The sequence below is a fragment of the Sciurus vulgaris genome, assembly GCF_902686455.1.
Source record: "Sciurus vulgaris genome assembly, chromosome: 5".
In the NCBI taxonomy this organism is placed as follows: domain Eukaryota; kingdom Metazoa; phylum Chordata; class Mammalia; order Rodentia; family Sciuridae; genus Sciurus; species Sciurus vulgaris.
In genome coordinates this window covers 79,725,080-79,746,211 of record NC_136465.1, presented here as the reverse complement: position 1 = coordinate 79,746,211, position 21,132 = coordinate 79,725,080, and the positions used below count along the sequence as shown (strand labels likewise).

Below are 21,132 nucleotides of genomic sequence, written 5' to 3'. Positions count from 1 at the left end.
AATTAAATGTGTTGTATAAACTGCTCAATATTCCTAAATGGATGGAGACTGTCCTCTCTAGAGGATGTTGTTCAGGTGGAAAGCTAAAGCATTTTCAATCTGGAGTGAAAGGTGCAGGCTTGGAGTGTCTGAGAGAGCTGTTGGTGGGAGGTGAGGTCAGGTGAATGAAACCTGAAGGAGGTCTCTGATGCTGGTGGAGAAATGGTCCCTACCGGTCCAGGGAGAAGCAGAGAATGAGGATTCTAGCTGTATGGATGAACTCATTTGCCTCAGTGACTGCTTTGTGGGACCACAGGAAGATTTCTACCTATTTTCATATGCACAGATGAAATAGTTCAAGTTTATTGAGTATTCACAATGCTCTGTAATATATACACAAAAGCATTTTATTTTTTAAAAATTTTTAAAAATTTTTTTTCACAAAAGCATTTTAAACATTCAGGAATATAAGCATATTAATAGAGATTTTAAGCCCTGTGACAGTACTAAGCATGAGATAGATGCATAATAAATATTGGGTGAGTAACCTAAAATTAATGAAGTGAAATAAAGGAGATTTAGATCTAAATAAATGTGTGTTTATGCAAGAGTGTGTGTGTCTGTGAGTGTGTGCCTGCATTGGTAAAAAGTAAAATGATAAATATTATTGTCCACACTGAGTTTTTGAGAAATAATGTAAGATTAGCAAGTAAAAGAATTTGTAGGAAATGTTTTGGACAATGTGTGCATAGCTCACCGTACAGACATAATTTTAGCATTTAAAGAACTTCAGAGTTTAGTAAGAACCTTATAGGAATTCAGATGCTTGTTGCCTTCTGTGTACAGAGAACTTGCTCAGAACTCAAGTAGCCAAATTAAAATATGTAGATAAGGAAAAAAATCAAAATAATGCAAATAAATATCTTTGCATGTTAGTGTACAAGAGTTCAGAGTTTCCTTCATCATGAAATAGAAAAGGCTCTGGGCCACTGTGAGGCACAGTATCTGGATAAAGCTCAGTTGGAGGAAAATGCAAGATTTTCATGAAGAAAATCATGAAATCAGTCATTTCCTGATTTGACATTGTATGGGTGAGTTCTTAACTGGGAGAATTACTGAGTTTTTGAGAATCAAATATATATAAAATTTTAGATGATTCAATAAGAATTCTTCAGTGATATTAGATATTGGGGAATTTCAGACAATGAGTGAAGTCATACAGAACACATTTACAGCCATCTTAAGTGTGGAATTTATAACTGGGAATTTAGGAAATGGATTCATAGCACTGGTGAACTGCATGGACTGGGTCAAAAAAAGAAAACTCTCTTTAGTTGATCAAATCCTCACTGCTTTGGCACTCTTCAGAATTGGTGTTCTCTGGTTAGTATTGTTAAATTGGTGGTTTTCTGTGCTTCACCCAGCTCAATCATGGACTGGAAAAATGGTAAAAATGATTTATATTACCTGGATAATAATTAGGCATTTTAGCATCTGGCTTGCTACAAGCCTTTGCATTTTTTATTTTCTTAAGATAGCCAATTTTTCTAACTCGATTTTTCTCTATCTGAAGTGGAGAATTAAAAAGGTGGTTTCAGTGACACTACTGATGTCTTTGTTGCTCTTGTTCTTAAATATTGTACTGATGAACACACTTATTGATGTCTGGATTGACAGATATAAAGGAAATATGACTTGTCATTCTAGTTTAAGGAATCTTGCAGTATTTTCCAAACCTCTTTTATTCACCAACTCTATGTTCATATTCATACCATTTACTGTGTCTGTGACAACATTTCTCCTGCTAATCTTCTCCCTGTGGAAACACCTGAAGAGGATGCAGCACAATGCCAGAGGGCCCAGGGATGCCAGCACCACGGCCCATGTGAAAGCCTTGCAAATTGCCATCGCCTTCCTGCTACTTTATACCACGTTTTTCCTGTCATATCTTGTACAAATTTGGAGCTCTGGGTTTCTGGATAAAAGTCTGATCCTTTTGTTTTGCCAAACTGCTGGAACTGCTTTTCCTTCAGGCCATTCATATGTCCTGATTCTGGGAAACAGTAAACTGAAAAAGGCCTCTCTTTCAGTGCTGAGGTGGTTGAGGTACAGGTTCAGAGATGTGGAACCACTGGGTTCATAGACCATGTCAGGGATTGTCTTGTACATTCTAGAGGAAAACAGAGCATAGGAAATTCCTGTGTTTATGAATGTATACTTTCAAATATCTTCGGTCATATGTAACCTTGTGAATTTTGTGAAAATATGTTTGGAATAAGTACTATTCAAACACATTTTAATCTTTGCTATGCAAAGATTATATATATGTACATATATACACACACATAAATAGACATGTACACAAAAATCTATCAAATGCAGACTACTTAAATATATGAATATTTATAATAATAATAATAATATGAATATTGTGTACTATTAACATTTTTCTGACTATAAAATGAGAAAACAGTAAGATGTATGTATACATGCAAGATAAGATTACTGAAAAAGAACTTTATAATTTTGTACACATAGAATACATTTCTAATGTAAGAGATGTGCCTAAAATATCAGAAAAAAATTAAATGTAAATTATGGGCTTTTAAAAATTAAATGCACTAAATCTATCCCTTTATATGTAAGACCCAACTGACAAATTTTTAAAAAAATGCGTGAAACATATAAGACTGCACTTTTCTTATTTTCTATCTACATCATTAACTTCAAATTTGAGAATTCTTGGGATATGTTTATCATTATTAGGAATGTACAATTCACATTTGGAAATGCCTTGTATTCTCCAATGTAGGTTTCAGGTATGTAGCACAGTCTATTTAAATTATAATGCACATGATTCTAGATCATGGCTTGTGGTAGTCATTTAATTGAACATCATACTGGAAAGTCGATGGTTTTGTTATATGTCATGTCATCACGTACCCATTTTTTATTGGGGTGGAAAACAATCATGTTGTCATAGGAACAGAAATTTAGAGTTATTTAAAGTCATCAACACAATTATAATTACCATAATTTTTTTCATTATCTTTCCATGTTATTATATCGATTGTATGCCAGAAAAGAAAGATAAACAAGGAAATTGACAGAATTTATAAAATATTTAAAAAATTTTAGGATAAACTAGGTTCAGGAGGGGAGAAAAAAGAGGGAAAGGTACTCATATACTGGTGTTTTCAGTATGACATAATCCTGGGTACAGTTAGGAATGAAGAATTCTTTACTCAGGTTTATTCTCATAAAGAAATCTTTTCATAATCCTGGTTTTGTGTCTGGAATTGATTTTTAAATCTTTCTAATATAGTTAATTCATTTATTTATTTGTGGAAAAAGTTATATTGTGAACATCCTTTCTATGTATCTTTTGGAAACATTTTAATAGAAACAGATTCTATGAAATAAAAAGTGGCCTCTGTAATAGCCATTAAAAAGAGGATATTATAATATTTATGTAGTTGGTAACCTGCATATCTCATATCTATTAGGACTAAGGTGTAATATTATTTTTCATGTGAGATTACCAATGTTCCATGATGTTAAAAGACTTGTCCAGCAGTGTGTGAAGATGCCAGCAGAGTTAAATAACCCCAGCAGAGGGAGCTCACCCCAAATTTAGATGAAGTATCAGTAGCAAGAGGTGTTCACAGTCACATCTGGAATTTGGTGGAAAAAACCCTGTAAAATAATGTGAAATTTTGTGCTTATATTAAATGGTCTTGATTTTTCTATTATATTTGTTCCCTGTTAGCATGTACACTGAAGGTAGAGTACTAGTTTTTATATTTTTGCTAATTAGAACACAGCTGCCTTTTGAACTATCAGATGTGCTTTGTGTTTTAATATCATTCTCTTTGTGTTTGCAGATAGACTTATAATATCATCTGCATGTAATTACTTATAATGATTATTTCACTTCTTCGCCCTAATTTTTTATGATTCTTGTTTTTCTTTGGTGCTGGTTACATCATGAAATGACTCAAACATTCAGAACATTAAATAGTTGTGGTGATAACTGACATTTCTATAAATGGAGAGTTTCCTATTGTTTCATTCATAAGTGACAAACTGACTTTGACTTTGAGATAAATGCCTTTTAAAAATCATCTTTAGAGAGAAGGTTTCTCTTCTTACCTTTTCTGATAAAACCTGTGCTAAAAGCATCAAATATGTATTATTTTATTAAATTTTTAAGATCATCATTTATTTCCCTTTCCTCTGACCAAAAAAAAAAAAAGACACAAATTAGTAGAGGTTCATAAAAAAATGGCTTGTCTTCTAGTATGTTAATTCTGTATGTAATGAAATCTCATATAAATAGTCACATTTCTAGGTATCATTAATAAATTTGCAAAGCAAAATTCAGAATGTTAGAGGAAAAGTGAAATTCAAAATATTTACAAAGTAATGACAGGTAATACATTAAGCAGAAAATAACTAATGTGAATCACATGATAAATCTTTTCCAAAAAAATCACAAGTGATTCATATTTTCAAAGTGGGTAGGAATGTAATTATAATTATAAATTCTTGGCCTAATGTATGTCCTTAGATATTTAATTAACACAATTTCATATTAAATAACACCTCCTCAGTGAAAATGCTCTATTCATGGACATACATCAGAACTGTTGTGGCCTGGTTCGTTAGGTCCCAAATCTACAGTTGAAGACCTGTTTTTGGAGAATGGGCATTTATGGACATTAGGGTTAAAGGAGGTAATAAGGGTGACCCAAATTCACTAAGACTGGTGACTTTATGGGAAAAGGAGAGACACCTGGCATCTGAGTGCACAGAGAAGGCAATGTAGTTTACAGAGAACAGGCTCGAACAAGTCCTGTGAGAAGGTGTCCTGCCGACCATCCAGCAAGGGAGGCCTCACCAGAACCAATCCTGTTGACTTCTAAATATTGGAAATCCAACCTCCAGACTATGAAGAAATACATTTCTGTTGTTTAAGTCAACCAGTATTTGGTGTTTTGTTGTGGCATGCTGAGCACATTGATACAAAGATTAAAAAAGAAAAAAAAGAGAGGGAAAAGCAATGAGTAATATTGTACAAATACAATGTTAAATACACAGAGAAAACAACTGTTGAATTTTTTCAGTTAAATCAAATTAATAAATTATTAAGATTCTATATGAAATGAATTACATACTCAATCATATTCAATTTTCTGCTCATCTTTTTCTTTAATAAAGCTAATAATAATAAAAAAATATAGGAGGATAGGGAAGAAGAGAATTACTTTAGATTACATAGAGAGGAGTGGAGGGAGGGGAAGGCGTATGAGGTAGGAAGGATAGTAGAGTCATACAGACATTATTCCCTTATGTGCATGTGTGACTGCATGACCCATGTGATCCTGCAACATGTACAATCAGAAAGAAGAGAAATTATTTAAATTATTAGAACAAATAAAAAAAGAAATGTCTTGGAATATGGATACCAAAAAAATAACATATGCACACTAACACATAATGGATGCTGATTAAATTACTGCAATGGTTATAAACTGAGCCCAAACCCAAGTACAAATTCACAGCATGTACCCCACCCATTTAGAATGGTGGTTTATCCAAGGGAATAATCACTCACACAATGGTGTTCTTAGAAAAAGCTCTTGGAAAAACTTGGGCAGCTCTTTTTTCTTCTAGATTTCCCCAACATGAGTCAGCAAAGATATCAGCAATCAAAGCACCATAAATGAGCTGAATCCTCACCTTGTCTCTAATAGCTGCATACCTTGGCTGAGTCACCTCATCAGTGAGCTCCAGTTCCCTTACCTTAACATGGCAAAACCAGCAGAGATGACTTATTTCTGAAGTGCCTTTGGCTCTACAAGAGTCTGTGATACTCGAAGAAAAACTACAAGCAAGAGCAATCCCATATTTATTAATGATAACTTACATAACTTTTTAAATATCTTAAAAATCAAAATACATCTCAAAATTGGTGGTTTGTTAGAACTACTATTTTGCAGGCAGCAACCATCATGTGTTGTGGTATTCATGTTGTCCTCACTTCAGCTGAATTTTGTGCACTGTCAACAGTAAATAAATTTATTTTAATTCTTGTTAAAAAAAAAAAAAGTCTGTGATTCTCATTTGACCAGGAGCTGGCAGACATATACCTACTCTGCCTTACATGATTCTTTAATAAGTCTGGCAGGTAGAAATTACTTAGAGAAGCTAATGGTCAGTTATCATTTAAAAGCCAATTTCCTCATTTTCTGTTCCAGTTTATCAGGAATCTTGTCATTGATGCACACGTAGAAGCTCGGCCAGAAAAGTCCCTACAATAGAACTGCTTTCAGCCAAGATGGGTTGAAACGCACCAAAGATGTTGATGATGAGAGATAACTGCTGGTCTGCATGGATCGTAGACCATGTGCCTCTCCATGTCAAATTAAACATTGAAAAGGCTCTTTGAACAACAAGAGTAGCTTTTTTGTAGTTTCAGTATCTGCCATCAGGAAACAAAATTAACCATCTGAGGGTCATTCAATAAAAGACTCACCCTCTGTTGCATTTTGTCAGGTGGCAAGGGATAAAAGGGAAGATCAGCATCAGCAAGTGTCTAAAGCAGGAGACCTAGTGTTCTCTTCAAAGGGACACTATAGTGTCCGCTGACTAAAGCTGAAAGCTAGCAGCATTACTTATTAAAAATTATCTTGGCTCCTGACTAATCCTCCTGGCTTATATGTTTTTAATCTAAAAATGTGAACATATTTTTTAAAGTATGATTCAAAAATTCAAGTCAATAAGTATGAATCAATTATCACCTATTTGCCAGGGCCTAAGTTATGCATTCTGGGGACAGAGCAAAGAAAAAATGGATGATACATGATGTCCTCCATAAAGAAGTAAATGGTTCTACAATTTCCCTAATGTGAAAGTATTTTGGGCCCTAAAAGTTAAAAATGAAAACTTAGCCAAGAAATTTTTTAAAGGATCAGAATATTTTTTTCCTAGAGTTGAAGAAAGCCTAGGCCATTGGAGGAATGTTGAGGGGAGTGAGGGAGGAAAGTCAGTCCCTCCTCATTCTCTATCCCCTTCTGTCAAATTGGTTGGTTCTTCCCATGTTTCTTTGGGTTCTGTGATTCCAACCAGAGCATGGAGTAGGGCATGGAGTAAGGCAAGGGTGGGACAAAGTTGGAAATTAGGAATGTTGTCTTTTGCAATACCTTTGGACCCATCCTGATTTATATACATAAGAATGAATAAAAGATTAGCAAAAAAAATTGTAAGTAAATTGCTAAATAGATAACTATAAAAAAAGAATAATAACAAGCCATTAATCTAAGATAAAGCAGACAAGGAGAGTTAGAGAAGAAAAAAAAAAAAGCAAGACAGACAACAAGGATTAAATTAGAAATGAGTCCTACATTATCCAAAATCCCTAAATAAATTACGTTGGTCATTAAAAAGCAGAGACACTACAATTTATATTGACACATATTTATTATCATATCTTTGTGCTGATTATTACAGAACATATATTGTATATAATATAATTGCCTATTTTTCTACATGTATAAATTTTATAAGATTCTATTTCATTACTACATCTTGTATGCAAGACTTACACTTAAAATATATAAATAAAAAATGGTTGAAATTATTTGACCAGAAATGTAGGAAAAAAAATGGTCAAAGTTTTGTTGGATGCTTTCTAATATTCATTTTTTCCATTTTTGGTTATTGACTGAGACCCAATGTTATGTTGTGGATGTTCATGTCCAAAATCTAATTTCTGAACACCCTTGTTGATGAAAGATAAACTTTCAGTTAATTAAATCACTATGTTTTTACAATTTATTTAGCTTCATAATATGAGGCTGATTTGTGTACTAACATACCAAACAAATAAAAGCTGTTGGAACAATACTTGTATCAAATGAAATACTTATTTTGTGGAATGTATCAATATTTAAGGAGAGCTCTTTATACTAATAAAAGGAAGAATAATTAATAAGATAATAATTAGGGTCATGGGTGCTTTAAAATATACTACCAAGATAAGTGTATCAAATTTTTAAAAATAGAGGAAATACTGAATTCATGTACAGTAAAACTTTCAAATATTTCATAAGCTGATAGGTCAAGCAGAATTAGTAATTATAAAGAGAATGCAAATAATACAACTCACCTAAGAGATAAATGTAGAATCCCTTACCAACAGAGAATACACAACATGCCAAAGAAACCTTTAACTTTCACCAACATAGACCTTAAATGAACCAAAAAACTCAAAATATTTCAAAGTGATGCTTGCACAGAGTATATTTTCTTATTTCCACTTTCAATAATACTTAAACAATATTATTACAAAACAATACTTTTAATAATATTCTAATAAACAATATTCTTATATAAATTGGAAAGAACATTGCACTCTAATTCTATGAACTCAAAAAACAACTCATTAGTATCACTCGCAAATTTACATGTGAAAGATACGGACAACACCTAAACTGAAGTTTGAAAATTTCAGGCTAATCTGGAAAATTCATAAATATGAATTCATTTCACAGAAACAATGTTAAGAAGATGAACGGGTTGAATATTTAACACAAGAAGATAGGAACGAATGATATAAAAGGTAGAAAGAAATGAAAGAAATAAGGAGGAAGTAGACTAATGTCTACTTACTAGATTGAGCTTTATTTTGAACAGACAACTCTACTCAGTGCTCCATATGTATTATCACGTTGAATGTTGAAAAGAGTGAGTACTCTTTGGTGTATAAGAAAATTTAAGGATAAACAGGTTAAAGACTTTTCCCAAAGTTGCACAACTAGTAAATGAAAAAAAGGAGTGTTAGCACAAATGATATGATTCCACAGCTTGCATTTTTAAATACTTCACAATATACTTATCCAGGCACCCTTTGGCATCTGCAGGGGCTTGGTTCTAGGATGTCCCATGGCCACTAAGATAAGTGGATGCTCATTCGTCTCACAAAAGATGGAACAGTATTTGCATTTAAGCTGTGCACATCTGCCCTCACTAGCCCATTATCTCTAAATTGCTCATAAACCCTAAAACAATGTAGGTGTTATAAATAATAGTTGTTATACTGCCTCGTTTAGGAAATAGGGACAAGAGAAAAAGTCTGTACATAATCAATAGTGGTAAACTGTATTTTTTATGATTATTAACAATCTCTAGTTGGTTGAATACAAAGATGTGATACAGAGGACTGACTGTAATAGCTAAAGAAGAAATTAATGACACAGAAAACTAAGATAAAATATACATGTATTATAAACCAAAGGTTTCTTTTGAAAAACAATAAATGAACAATAAGCATATTCATTATTAGAAACCCAAATGTAACCCATAGAAAAATAAAAATTAAGAGCATACTTTTTTGCCAAATTATAATATTCAGAAAAAGTATGTATATTTATTTCTTGGGTTCAAAGCATGGCCAGCTTCACCACACCTGTCCCTGGGTGCATGGTAGATCACAGCACCCAACCACCACCAGCTTTTCCCAGCAGCTCCTCAAACAATGTTATGCAAAGTACCATTGGCAAGATGTCTGTCTCTGAGTAGTTTTCCCAGCACCCACAGGGTGGAATGCTGGAAAGGTCTAGATAGTGCATTTCCAATCACAATTATTTCTGGTGGCTTTGTTAGGTGAGCCAAGGCTGCTTTGTCCAGAATGGAGTCTTGCTCTTAACCTTGGGATGGTGTGTGTGTGGTGTGTGTGTTTGTGGGTGTGTGTGTGTGTGTGTGTGTGTGTGTGTGTGTATGCACAGGGGTACTGTAGGCTCCTTGTGTTAGCTCTAGGGATGCTTGTTCCTCTGACAGCAGTTTTTATATTCTGTGGAGTCATCTTTACTTCTTTCTTGTCAATCCCATGTTATTTCCCATCCTCTTATAGTAAATAATTCTTTATATTAAACTTTCCCGCTCAAATTTGAATGTGTTCTGTCTCGCGTTTGCACCTGACCACTAACAGATTTTGAAATATTATAAAAGCAAAATTTCAACTGAGTCCTCAGAAGTGGAAGGAAGTCATAACCCAATAAGTGATTCATACTACACATTTGCAGAAACATTATGCTTAATGGTGAAATGTAGAATCTTTTACTGATTCCAGAATTAAGAGTTGTTTTACGTTGTAGTTATTAGTGAAATGCGGGGAAAAAAAAAAAAAACTCATGAAAATTTGAATGCAAATGACACAACAAATTTATTTGCCAAATACATTGTATTTTCCTATGGATAATCCAACATACTCCACAAAGAAATAAGCAGCAAATTATTCAGCATAATAAGTAAGTTTAGGAAAATGACTAAACATGATATTAAGGTATAACTATTCATCGTATTACATAATTAGAACATTACTTTAGAAACTGTACTCTTTCCCTATAACACAAAAAAAAGAAAGAAAAAAGAATGGTGCCTAAAAATAAGTCCCATCCATCACATTTCATTAAGACATTTGTTAACTTGAACTAAAAGAAAACTTAAAAAAAAAAAAAAAAAAAAGCCTGAATAAAAGTAAATATGTAACATGTTCTTGGGGGGATAGAGTCAGTTTCCTCAGGTAGCTATTGTGTCCCAATATTTGTTTGCAATATAATTCCAATGAAAATGAAAGTGTGTATCAGGAATGTCTATAATATACCTGAATATTTTCATTAAGGAACAGTGAAATATTAAATAGTGTCAGGAGGGAAGCACTTGTAAAAGGCCTAAGTATGAGAGGCATGCTTGATAAAGATTATGGGCTAAGAAGCCTGAGAGTGAGGGAAGAGGATTTAAATCTCTGAGACTCATATTGGAAATTAGAGGATAATGATCCATGTGTTTTATTTTCTTAGAACTTGTTTAGAAACCAAATGAAATGTGTTGGCAGTGTTGGTGAATGTGAGTGGCTGTGTTTATGGCTTGTGAACACATGTTATGTGTCAGTATTAGTTCTCAGCACTCAGTTGGAGGGCAGGTTAGCTTTCACTGGGGCTCTTGGAAAAAGCTAGGAAAGTTTTGAATTTCCCTAACTAAATCCAATGTCTCAAAATAAATCTTAGTGATAATGAACCATTCAGATCATGTCGACATGACTAAGGTTCATTAATCAATTTAGGCATTTCTGGCATAATTCTATGTATTAGGTTTTAAAATTAAAATTTGAAATTTTACTAGCTGACATTCAAATTGGATGAATCCAAATTATGTAGAAATAGACAAGGGAAAAAGTTGAAAAATCATGAAAGAGAATAAGTCTTCATTTGCATGCTAACAAATGAGAACTCCACTTTTCCTCAACACCTGCTATGGAAGATTCCAGTCTGTGCCAAGGACATAAATTAAATGGATAGTAGTTATTTTGAACTGTTTTGGGTCTAACAATATTTTCCATAAAAACATCATTGACTCATCCTTTAGCATCCTGTCCTGCTTTCTGCTTGACATTGGTCACAGAATGTAAAAGAAATAAATTTTAGTGCACATACAGAAACCAGATGTTCGTACAACTCAGTAAAGAACATTATAAATCACAATCAATGTATTAGATGTGACTTTCAGCCAACATGCTTGGTAAATTTTCTACTGAGCATCATTTCCATCCAATTAAAGGAAAAAGTTGTTAGAATTTTTGTCTGTGTCTTCATAGTACTATGAAATTCAGTTATTGGATGAAGAGACAAAATTTCCCTCAGTTGAGCTGGTTCTCTCTGCTCTTGCTGTATTGAAATACCCAACCATAAAGAACACTGAAATTATAGCGTTTACTCACAAATGTATGAAACTGGAGAATATGTTAAGTGGAGAATGTTAAGTGAAATAAGCAGACTCAGAAAATCAAGGGTCAAATATTTTCTATAATGTGTAGAGGCTAGATTGAAGTATGTGAAGAAAAGGGGTAGGAATTCCATGAAAATATTAAGGCGATCAGAGGAGTAGAGGAAAGGGATTTAGGGGGAAAGAGAAGGGATAGGTAAAGGGAGAAACTGTGGAATTAAATTGACTCAATTATGCTAGGTATATACAACAATATACTACAGTTAATTCCACCTTTATGTCTATCTACAAAGGCCAATAAAAAAACAGTAAATAAATAGAAGGAAGACCAGTGTAGTAGAAGAAAAGGAATATGGGGAGGGTGGAAAGGAGGGAAAAAGGAAGCACTAGGGACTGAAAAGGAGCAAATTATATTCCATGCATGTTTGATTATGTCAAACTTATATATACTGTCATATATAATTCATTAATAAAAACATTAAAAATAAATACAATAAAATAAATCCATGTCATGGAAAAACAAAACCTGTGCTCAACCTAGGTATATGTGATGGATAAGTAAGAGTTATTGTAGTTATTGCCTTTGTAGTCATATGGCAACTGGCTTGCTACTAGCCTCAGCATATTTCAAATTTTATTTGCTACATATGGCCAGTTTCTACAAAATACTTTTTCTTAACCTAAAAAAAGGAGATATAGGAGTGTCTTTTCAGAGGTTATTTTGAGAATGTTGACTTTAAAAAAATCCTACTGTTGTAAACATTGAAGAGACCAAGTGGGTGAATGACCACAAAGGAAACAGGACTTTGAAAATAAAATAAGGAACATTACAAACCTTTCAAGTTCACCAGTGTGCACTTATTACTTAACTGATCTTGTTTTTGCTATTAATCTAAACACTATAAACATCTCAGGAAGATGTAGTTCCAAGGCATATGATACCAAGATCCCAGCACAAAGGTCCACATAAAGGCTTTGCAAACTGTGGTGTCCTTCCTCTTGGCATTTGTCATGTGACCATCTGTACACATATCAGTTTGAAATTCCAAAAGATTGAAGAATAAATCCATTCTCTCTCTCATTCAGAATACTAGCATCATCTGTCCTTCAAACTTTCATTTGTAGTTAGTTGTAGAAACAAGAAACTGAAATAGGCCTTTCTCTTGGTTCTGTGGCAGGCAAGGTGCATGTTGAAAGAGTAGAAACTTTTAAATCCATAGATCAACAACAGGGATGTGTTGTGAAATCTTGCAAAAATCAAACTGATGGGGTCCGCAACATTATGGTTGTTACCCCCTTTTCCAGCATGTGTATCTATTATTGTTTAGATCTGGAATGTCTTCCAAAGTTTCATGTGTTTAAATCTTGGTTCCCAGAGCAAAAATATTCAGAGGTGGGGATTTGGGAAAGTGATTAGATCCTGAGAGGTTAATTAATTCACTGAGAGCTAAATGGACTAGTGGGAGTCGGGACCCAGTTGAACAAATTAGGTCACTAATTTGGAAGGGGTTATCCTCTCCCCAGCTTCTTCCTCTCCCTCTTTTTCACCTCCTGGTTGCTCTGAGCTGACAGCTTTCTTCTGCCAAATTCCTCCACTCTGATGTTTCTGCCTTGGATTGGCTGACTATGCACTGAAATCCATGAAATCATGAGACAATAGTAATCTTTCTTTCTTTTAGTTGTTTATGTCAGGTATTTCATTCATAGTGATGACAAGCCGACTAACACAAAATGTTTGTGGCAGGAGTGGGGTCATTTCTGTGACTATACTTGACCATGTGGTTCAAAACCCTTTTGTACTGGTTTGTGGGAGAAGTTTGGAAATATTTGGTGATGCAGGCTAGGGAAACCCTATAAGGGAGATTAGTGGGCAATTCTGATATGAGTTCAGAAGACTTGAATGCTGACAGATCAGCAGACCAAAAGACCGTGCATCTGAGGTTTCAGGTGGGAATGAGGATCTATTGGGAATTGGACTAGAGGTAATGTGTTACCTTCTGGTTAAGAACTTATCTACATTTTTTCCATGCCCTTAGATTTTGGGTAAAATTGATTTTAAAGTGATGGACTAATTAATTTGGTGGAGGAAATTTTAAGGCTATGATATTCAGGCCATGGTGTGGTGATACTGGTTGCCTTCAACCAGATTTACTTTGAGAATTGGAATTAAAGACAGAGCAGAAATATTTGAAAGTCTTTGATCAGAAAAGCATATGCAAAATTGGGGCTAAGGAAGATGTGGTTGTAGCACAGATGAGCCCTACTAGAGAGAAGTCAAATACTTTGCATGGAAACAATAAAGAAGCTGTCTTAAGGACATCTCAGGAATCACCAAGACCCTACCCACCACAGGCTTAAGGAGTAAAAGTGAAAAACTCCTTTGAAAGACAATCCTTTGAGAAGAAAGGCTTAAGGAGTTCTGGCCCCACAGGGTCATCCAGGATGTTGTTTTCCAGGATTCATTTCACCATTTTCAGTCAACAAGACAATCAGAGTCACTGCACCCATAGTCAATAGGGGATGGAAACTACAGTCTCAGCAGAACTTGGCACCATCCAAGTGGTGCTGGTTTTGCAGAAATAAAGAACACAAGAGTTAGGGGGATATGGAAGCTTCTACCCTGATTCTACCAGAAGACCTGGGGTAAAAGGCAACATATGGCAGTCCCATGTATGGCAGGGTCTGGGTCCCTGCAGGCAGCACTATGTGAGGAGGACATGTGTAAAGCTTTGATAGTGAAGCTGCACCTGCAATGGAGATGCCAAGAAGTTAGAGATGCCAGAAATTTGTAATGTCTTCCAAGGAAAGCTATAAGCAGTAGGCTAAAGTAGTTCAGGACAGAGACCATGTGGGTTGAAACCAACAAGACCATAGGAACAGGACTGACCACTCTTAGGGAGCCACAATTTGCTACCACATTCCCCAGATGCCAGATGTGGAACTATAGAATTTAATGTTTTCCCTGCTGTGTTTTCATCCCATTCCTTCTTTCTAGACCCCTACTCCTGTTCTTTAGACTGGGAATGTTTACTCTGTCCCACTATATGTTGGAAGTGTATGACTTTATTTTTTATTTTCATAGGAACAGATAAGGGTCTCCTTTGAGTCTCAAAGGAAACTTTGGACATGAACTTTTGTGCAATGTTGGAAATGTTAAGGCTGTGGGAACACTTGGAGATGGACTGAATTTATTTTACTTTTTAAGATGTGAATGAACCTTTGGGGAAAAGGGTAGAATATTATGGTTTGGATCTGGAATGTTCCCAAATCTCATGTATTGAAGGTTTGGTCCCCAATTATGTAATGTTCAGAGGCAGGGATTTGGGGAAGTGATTAGCTCATGAGAGCTCTGACCTCATAAGGGGATTAATCCATTAATATTGAAATGGACTACTGGAAGGTAGAACTTTGTAAGAGGAGATCAGTCATTGGGATGTGTGCTGGAGGAGTTTTTATTACTGGTCTTTCCTCTTTCTTTCTGTTTCCCAGCTGCCATGAGATGAGCATCTTTTCTTCACCAGACCCTTCCACATGATGTTTCTGACGTGGAGCTAGTTGACCATGAACTGAAACTTCTGAAACCATGAACCAAAATATAACTTTCTTCCTTTAAGTTATTAATGTCAAAAATTTTGATCATAGCATTGAAAAATTGAATAATACAATGTTTTTGAATAATTTCTAAAAACATATGCCAAAAATTTTACCTAAGATTATTAAATAAAAGGACACACGAATGTGTGAAAGATTCACACATATTGTGAAAGATTCACAATAACATATCTTTAAAAATTTTTTTGGAAAGTAACATAATTATGAAAAAAATGATAGGTGTTTTTTTAAAATTATGAAGTTATGTCTGTTTCACATACAATCTTTAGGTTATCTTCCACTAGAAAAAAATTATGATTTACTTTATACAGTATGTAAAGTCAACACTTGTAGAGAAATCACTGGCATTTTTTTTTTTTGGTAATGTGTACCACATATATGTATTAGAGATTAGAGTTGTTTAGATTATACTGTTTGGATCTTCAACTTTATTGGATACAAAGACTATCACATATAAATCACATTTTATCTGTTTCATTTGAGATAGATTTATTTCATCATGAATTCTTATTAAAAATATAGATTATTATTTTATGTTTAGTATCTAGTAAAATTATTATAAAAATATGAACACAATAAGTGAAGAGTGCCAAAATATATTTTTGGAGTCACTTTTGTTTATGTATACTAAGTACAGTATTGAAGAATATTAGATTTAGTACAAACACATGAAAAATTCAGAAAAAGATTCTTTCCATAATGGAAATTAAGAAGAAAAGACCTTGATCATGACCCAATTTTGAAGCTGTTACACATTTTCAATTGCCATTAGAAAGTCATTTCTTTCAGTTCCTCAATTAAGGAAGACCTTCTTGAGACTGAGATATGATTTTAAATGTTAGTTTTTGTCTAAGGTACTTTTAGGCCCCTATTAAATTATTTGTTTATTGGTGCTATATAATTATATGTAATAGAAGAATTCATTATACCATCATCTCTCATTCTTAAAATATCTTTCAATTTATCTAGAGAGTACTATAATTTTAATATCATAAATGTGTTCGTTTAAACAATGGCATAAAATTATTGTAATTACTGTAATAACTCAGCAAACTTTTCTGAAAATATTAAAATATCACTTACAAAATCCATATAACAATTATAAGGGCTTAAGATCTGGTTTCTTATAATTTTGTATAAAATGCAGAAACAAGAATATGTTGACATTTATTAATGGCAAGTTTTATTAAAAGAAGGAAATTTATAACCTTGTTCAACAACTGAGTTTTATGTGACTATACTAATGTTTTTGTACATTTTAAATGGAATAAAATTTTAACAAAGTTGTTAAACCTTCAGATAGATCATGTCCCCATCTATTCATCTGTTTTCTGAAACCGGCATGATTGAACCCTAGAAAGTGGTGAGGGGCAGCGGGGGATTAAGAAAGACACTCAAATTTTTACAAAGAGAAAGCTGGGACCAGGTGGGACACTGGCCTCTGGTGGAGGAACAGTGACCCAGGGCTAGCACAGCATGTTATAGGTTTTTATCATCAAAAGGTTATTTGCGGGAAAGTTTCTGCAAAGCAGGCAGACCTGAAGTTTGCAGCACTTGCAAGATATTGTGGGTTTTCTTGTTATGCTCAGAATTCTCTATCCCTGGCAGTTGGTGTCTGAGCTCAAGGTCAAGACTGTTATTGTACTGTACCTTTGCAAAGAATTTCCTCAGGCAGGTCATTACCAAAGCTCCTTGGCAATCCCATCTTGAATCTTTGCACAGAAAGTTCCCAGGGCAAAGTGCAGACTCAGCTCCTAGGCAGTCACAATTTTGTCTTCAAAACAGTTCACCCCTTGTGTCACTCAGTGAGACTGTGCCCTGCAAAAGTGCCTGGCTTTATAAAGTGCCTGGCTTTATAAATGTATGACTTGTGTAGTCATGAGGGTGACATGCTCAGAGGGCCCTAGGCTTGCTTTAATGCTCTGCTCTTCCATTTTTGTTCTCAGACACAGGGTACTCCTGTGCGGAAGAGGGGACGGCCTTGCAGCATTTCAGTAGGAGTACGTCCCCTTTCCCTGTGAGTTCTTCAGAGCCACACAGTGGCCTTGATCACCAAGAATCTTTCCATCAGCTTTGATCAATGACTTGAATTTGGTACAGCCAGTATGCAAAACTTGTCACAAATGAAAAATTAAAAGAAATACTTTAACCTTGTTTAAATGCACTCACATACAACATTGACATGGAAATGAATGCAGTTGCTGTTCCTCTCTTGTCATTTTGGTTTATGGATGAGAAGTTTGGGAATTATTCTTTTTTCTATTGTTACCTTGACTGGAAAAGATTGTCTTTTCCTAGCAGCTGTTTTTCAGGTGGAAACTGAAACTATTCCCCACCCAGAGAAAAGGTACAGGGGTGGGGCCTCAGAGAGAACTGCTCAGGAATCACCGCAATCCTTGCTGGAACCCAAGTTCTGTCTCTTTTCTGAAAGTCCACAAAGCTCCAGTACCAGCACCCGCTCCCCACAACCTCACCCCTGGGGTTGCTTGCTTTTCTCTTTGTCTTCTTCCCAGAGCTCTATGCTATGTGGAAGGAGCCAAGTCAGGAGACTTTCCTGCCTTTAGACTGACGGTATGTTTGCACTTCTGTTCTTAGGAGCTTTTCATTACAAACCTCTCATGCTGGGCAATGGACCTTCTGTCAGTCTGTCTCCTTAAATGTTGGGCATTCGTGAATTTTTCATTATGTTGGTTTCATTTCTTTGTTCAGCACGGTTTCAGGTGCCTGTGGGTGGGTTCAGTCCTGCACACTGTAATTCCCTATCTTCCCTCTGCCATCTTTAAGGCTTATGATACGCTTTTCTGCCGACTTTGGAAGTTGTTGCTGTATCTGTGTCATTAGTCACTTGTTTACTCTTTAATTGTCATGGACAATTTTGTCATGCTATCTTTTCTCCACCTCTCCCTGGCAGCACATCATTCTCCATCTACCTTGCTGCCTTGATGATAAGCACGGAAGTGAGTGGAGGCTGGATAAAACCCCGGAGGACCCTGGTGTAGTTGAAGAAGTGGTCCTACTAGGCCAGGGGCAGGTAGTGAATTAGGAAGATTCTTTTTGTGTGGATGAACTCATTTGCCTCAGTGACTGCTTCGTAGTTCAACAGGAAGATTCTCACTGACTTTCAGATGCAAGGATAAAACAGTCATAATACTGCGTCAATAGCTGAAAACATTTTGAAACCATGTCTTTATGACTATCACACAGTACTAAGCAAGAGAAAGATTCCTGAGAAATGTTGAATCAGTGAAAAACCTGAATTTTGGGATTAGAAAAAAGGGGATCTGAATTCAAACAAATGTGTGTTTCTGGGTTTGTGTGCGGGCATGCATGGCTTTGTAAAAGGTAAAATGATAGATTTGTACATTTTTCTGTACCAAGTATTTGAGTCATACATGTATATGTGATTATAGGATAACTCTCATGCTTTGAAGAGCATTGGAAAAATGTATGTATACGTTCTTAGAGACCTAATTTTGAAGTGTTTAAAACCTCTGTGACTAGGAAGTTCTGCATACCAGTTTAGAATCTAATTATAAGCTGTATGTGTTAGTATTTTGTAAGGTTACTTGCCCATGACTTAAGTAGTCTGACTGAAATATGTGTTTAAGGAAAAAATAGCAAATCAATGCAAATAAATGGATCTATTTGCATGTGAGTATCTGAGATTTCAGCATTTTCTTCAGGATCAACTGCAAAAGGCAGCTATGTGTAAGACCCACAATATCAGGATGATGCTTAGCTGTGCTGTCTGGGAAATCACAGATTTTCATGAAGAAAGCTGAGAACCAACTCAGGAGCAAATCTTGATGTTTGCTGGTTTGATCTTGTAGATGGAAGTTTTTCAAAGACAGTATGTTATGAATCATCATGAATTAATTATACATAGCCTTAGACGGATGCATTAACAAAATCTGCAGTGATTTTAGTCATTGGGGTTTTTCTAACAGACAATGGTTGGTGTTGAACAGAGCATATTTTCAATCATCTTAAATGTGGAATTCATAATGGGAAATTTAGGAAATGGATTCATAGCACTGGTGAACTGTGTGGACTGGGTCAAGAGAAGAAAGATCTCTTCAGTTGATCAAATCCTCACAACTTTGGCACTCTTCAGAATTGGTTTTATCTGGATATTTTTTCTAGATTGGTGGGTACCTGTGCTGTATCCAACTTTATGGACAACTGGAACAATTATGAGAATCATTTATATTACATATACAGTAATCAATCATTTCAGCATCTGGCTTGCTACAAGCCTCAGCATCTATTACTTTCTCAAGATAGCCAATTTTTCTAACTCTGTTTTCCTTTACCTAAGGTGGAGAGTTAAAACAGTTACTTCAGTGACACTGATCATGTCTCTCCTCCTCTTGTTTTTAAATATTGTGTTTATAAACACACTAATTGATTTCTGGGTTGATGGATGTAAAGGAAACCTGTCTGACAGCTACAGTCTGAATAGAGATGAACAATTTTTCATATTTTCATCATTCACCATCACTCTGTTCATGTTCGTACCCTTCACTGTGTCCCTGGTGACTTTTCTTCTGCTAATCTTCTCTCTGTGGAAACACCTGAAGAAGATGCAGCACAAAGCCAGAGGGCCCAGGGATGCCAGCACCACGGCCCATGTGAAAGCCTTGCAAACTGTGATCGCCTTCCTGCTGCTGTATGCCGTTTTCTTTCTGTCCTTTCTGTTTCAGTTTTTAACCGCTGAGTCCCTGAACAGTAGTCTGATTATGTTTTTAATTGAGGCTGGTGGGATAGCTTTCCCTTCAGTCCACTCACTTGTCCTGATTCTAGGGAACAGGAAGCTGAGACAGGCCTCTCAGTCAGTGCTGGGGTGGCTGAGGGGCATCCAAATGCTGAGCCACCAGGTCCACAGACCATTTTGGGATCATTATGCGTATCCTAGAGAGAAGTAATTGAACACAAAATTCTTGTAAGTCTGCACTTTCCAAATATTCTTCTATTAATATAGCTTTATGTGTTTTACAAAATTATATTTTAAATATATAGTAACTCTCTATATTGCAACCTTAGCAGTACATATGCAAATTGTATATAGTATATTTATACATGCAAGGATATCAATGCAAACTCATTAAAGATAATAAGCTTTATAGTAATAAATAATATAAATTTTCCATCAGTCATTAACTTTTTAGATTATAAAATGAGAAATGTAAAATATAGAATACTTATGTATCTTTGTGTATGAAATATGGTTACTAAAACTAAAACTATAATTAAACACAAATCAGTTCCTTAATTTATAATAAGTCCCTAAAAGAGCAGATAAGAAATGGAAAATGAAATATAGACTATTAGACAGCTATACACTCAATTCATCACTTCAAACATAAGACCCAATTTACAATGTTTAAAAAAATTTCCTCATAATCATGAGGTTAATTTATTCCAAGTATCTTCTTTTCATGAATTCTTGGAAAGTATTAATCATTATTAGAATTATACATTTATATAAGAAATCCGTGAGTACTGCAATGCATTTTACAATGTATTATATAATGTACAAAGGTTTTCAAATATGTCTCACAAAACATTTCAATTTTAATGCATAAGATCATTGAATTTTGACTGATAATAGTCTTAATGTATATTACTCTGAAAAATTAGTGTTTATGTTAACTTTATTTCATCATGTACTTGTATTTTACAAATAGGGAAAAGAGTCAGTATGTCATAGAAACAGAAAATTAGAGTAACTTATGGATTAAAACCATATCATCAACA

The 21,132-nt window shown here is 34.8% G+C and overlaps 1 protein-coding gene across 1 annotated transcript in view; it reads left to right on the top strand.

Moving 5' to 3' along the window:
* The window catches only part of LOC306662244 (taste receptor type 2 member 14-like), a gene marked incomplete at both ends in the record, with an annotated part of 40,604 nt that extends 20,304 nt beyond the window's left edge, over window positions 1–20,300 (top strand). Inside the window, 4 exons of the mRNA XM_079141772.1 lie at window positions 17,322–17,392; window positions 17,889–17,946; window positions 18,287–18,406; window positions 19,323–20,300. Coding sequence (XP_078997898.1) covers window positions 17,322–17,392; window positions 17,889–17,946; window positions 18,287–18,406; window positions 19,323–20,300 — 1,227 coding nt within the window. The remainder of the gene's footprint in view (window positions 1–17,321; window positions 17,393–17,888; window positions 17,947–18,286; window positions 18,407–19,322) is intronic.
* Between the last annotated feature and the right edge of the window lie 832 nt (window positions 20,301–21,132).